This window comes from Triticum urartu, chromosome 7A, assembly GCF_056163025.1.
Source record: "Triticum urartu cultivar PI428250 chromosome 7A, HENAU_Tu73, whole genome shotgun sequence".
Classification (NCBI taxonomy): domain Eukaryota; kingdom Viridiplantae; phylum Streptophyta; class Magnoliopsida; order Poales; family Poaceae; genus Triticum; species Triticum urartu.
The window spans coordinates 521598122-521601032 of NC_141879.1; the positions used below are offsets into that span (position 1 = coordinate 521598122).

Genomic DNA, 2911 nt, shown 5'->3' on the forward strand with positions numbered 1-2911 from the left:
CATCCCCGGGGCATGACTACGGGCGCTCCTCCCCAAGATACCGCAACACCGGCCGCCCGGGCGCCGACACAAGCCGTTGGCTCCCCCGCGTACCTGTTGCTATCAAGTCGTCATGGGTTACAACGTGTGGTGCCCCTCCGTATATAAAAGGCCTAGGATACAAGTGTCCGACTCCTACACAATTCGTACCTAACCACACCAATTACAACTCCAAGTCCACGTAACCCCTTGCGTACATAATATTCGACACAAATATAACAAGCGTGAACATTTGAAGCCTATCTGAAGCATCCTTCTGAGTTGAAATTTCGTAATCGGACCATGGCCGGGCGACCCATGCGGGCGTTTGAGGAGTGTTTGGGGCGCGCCGTCCCTCACACAGCTCACAGTCTTCGACCACTTGTAAAAAAGGAAAAAAGCTCACAGGCTTCGACTAAAAAGTGTGGTTGCTCTAGAAGGCCTCTTTATGCTGCCTTTGGTCGCAAGTCCCCGTCTTCCCCTCTACCCGCCGGTTTTACTTGACGCCGACACAAGGCCTGCATTCTCATGTTACTCGGGCGGGTTGGTGTTTGAACTTTGAAGTAGAAGCAAAGACAAAACCAAGAACGCACATATGTCTACTTCAGTCCCCACTCTCACATTCTTGCCATGCAATCCCATCAGTCCATCAATCACCATCTGAACCATTCATGGAGATCACCGCCACCACGGTCCGCGGGGAGATCGACAGCACCCGGCCGTTCCAGTCTGTCAGGGAGGCCGTCGAGGTCTTCGGTGGCGTGAGGCGCGTCGCAGGCTGCGGCGACGGCAGCTCATGTGGCAGTAGCGCATCCAGCTCCAAGTTCAGCGCGCCACGGGCGGCTTCCCCGCCGTCATCCACGTTGCTGGGCTGCCTGAAGAAGCTGGAGGTCGACCTCGCGGAGTCCAGGAGCGAGCTGGCGCAACTCAAGCAGAGGCAGTCGCAGATGGAGATGGCCGTCTCCAGCATCGGCATGCAGTTCGCAAACAGCCTGGGGATCTTCTCCGACTCCGTGGAGCTCAAGAAAGGGAAGGAGCTCGCCGTCGTCGACGTCGGCAGGACCGCGATGGTCGGCGCAGAGGAGGAATACGGCGATGGCCGGGTTCGCAGCGATCTATGGGTCGACGAGACCAGGGCCGAGGAGTGGATGGCCAGCCTCGAGTACCTGCCGAGCCTCTCGGAGGCGCTGACAATCAAGATGGTCGATGATGACATAAGGAAGATGAAGAGCAGCAAGAAAGCCAAGAAGAAGCAGCACAAGAAGCAGAGGAAGAATGCCGTCTCACTCGTCGGAGGCATCTTCTCGAGCAAGTGCAGGTGATCGGAGGCAACCGTATTTTGTTTTGTTCATCGCATATGCTTATGTTTTGAGGAGTGTCCATTTGTCCTATGGTGGTTCATAAGCTGCATCCTGCAGTAGTTTACATAGCGTGTGAAGACACTGTTTGGAGCGTGGGAATTTCGCAGGAAAACAAACATCCATTCTCATCGGATTTGGGATTTCCTACGAAATTCGTACAGGACCTTACCTTCCAAATAGGACTTTTGATTTTGTTTTGCTTAATGCTTGCTTTCTGTTAGCAAATTAACAGTATTTGGAATTTCAATTACTCCTTGCCTCCTTGGACTTCTATTCGCATGCATTTTCAGACATTGCATACATTAACAGAGAACTTCTGCATATCTTTGTTTTTTTTCCCTTTATCGTACATTCTTTTGTATGTATGGTAAAAGTCTACAGGGTTACCAAACCATTCCTTACCGGAAATTCCAGATAATAACACTCAATGCTAAATTAACAATTCATGTTGAGCAATGAAATTTCAATTTGCGCGTATCACAATCATAATGCTTACCCTGCAAGGGGTACAAAAAAAGGCTACATTGATTATTCTTAGAAAAAACACACTGAAGCGCGAGCGTTATGTGTTATTGGCAGTACGTTGCAGGCAAACAACAGTAATTCAGAATGAAAGCAATCCACCAAAATTGGGCAGCATGTACACTTGATGGTGAAGGAGAAAGTTGCCCAAGCTAGCTTATTGTATACTCGTAGGTGGTCTAGGACAGAAAAATAATAACTGATGAACATGGCCGGGGCTTATTGTATACACACGATAAGGAAAAATAATAATAAACGCTGTGTACAGGTTGACCGCCATTGATAAGGTCCATGTCCATTGATTTAACTGTAAAGACGTGAGAGAGAAATTGTTGGAATCATTTGTAAGGTTGACCATCGTCATGGTTAACCTTTCAATAAGATCTATTTGACTTTCATGACATATTTGGGCAAAGCCATCGAAACTCGCCAAATTCGTCGATCGAATCGAGCGCCCAGACCGTCGAATGAAAGTGGTATTTCTTCTCGCAAAAAAGAAAGAAAGAAATCGGTCTTTCTACAACCTTATTTATATGATTTTTAGGGCCCCTTTTCCCCTATCCATCCCTTATGTTTAGGAGCAGGATCTGCCCAAGAACGACCTATGGTAGTCTTTTTGTCAACGGATGCTCCTATTACATTTGTAGTCTCTGAAGGATGAGAATCCACTATGTAGCATCTACATCGATAATTCAAGCATTATATACGTCATTAGTCTGATTCTTTGTAGGAACTACCCGTAATAATGAACTTGCAAATTTGATTTGTTTATCATAAAAGATTCGTTGTTCCTCACCCTGCTTCACCTTAATTGTTATTTGAACAAAAAAATCACAATAAACTTTTGGTAAAATAATTTCTCACCACTTAATGGCCTCTAGAGTGGAACATCCAGTGGCACCTGGCCCATTAGCGAGGCAATAAAGACATATTTCTATTGTACAGTATGATATTATTTTTCTTTGCGGAGGATACAATCTCTACCTAATAATAAAGCATGTAGGGTTTCT

The 2911-nt window shown here is 46.7% G+C and overlaps 1 protein-coding gene across 1 annotated transcript; it reads left to right on the plus strand.

The window, feature by feature from the left end:
* Positions 1 to 515: 515 nt before the first annotated feature.
* On the plus strand, positions 516 to 1640 carry LOC147960248 (uncharacterized). The gene has a single exon (XM_087536184.1). It carries the CDS (start codon positions 690 to 692, stop codon positions 1338 to 1340), a length of 651 nt encoding a protein of 216 aa, XP_087392310.1. The 5' UTR covers positions 516 to 689; the 3' UTR covers positions 1341 to 1640.
* The last annotated feature ends 1271 nt before the right edge of the window (positions 1641 to 2911 follow it).

Coding starts and splice junctions, on each gene's coding strand:
- LOC147960248 (XM_087536184.1), top strand. CDS start 690: ATGGAGATCACCGCCACCACGGTCCGCGGGGAGATCGACAGCACCCGG.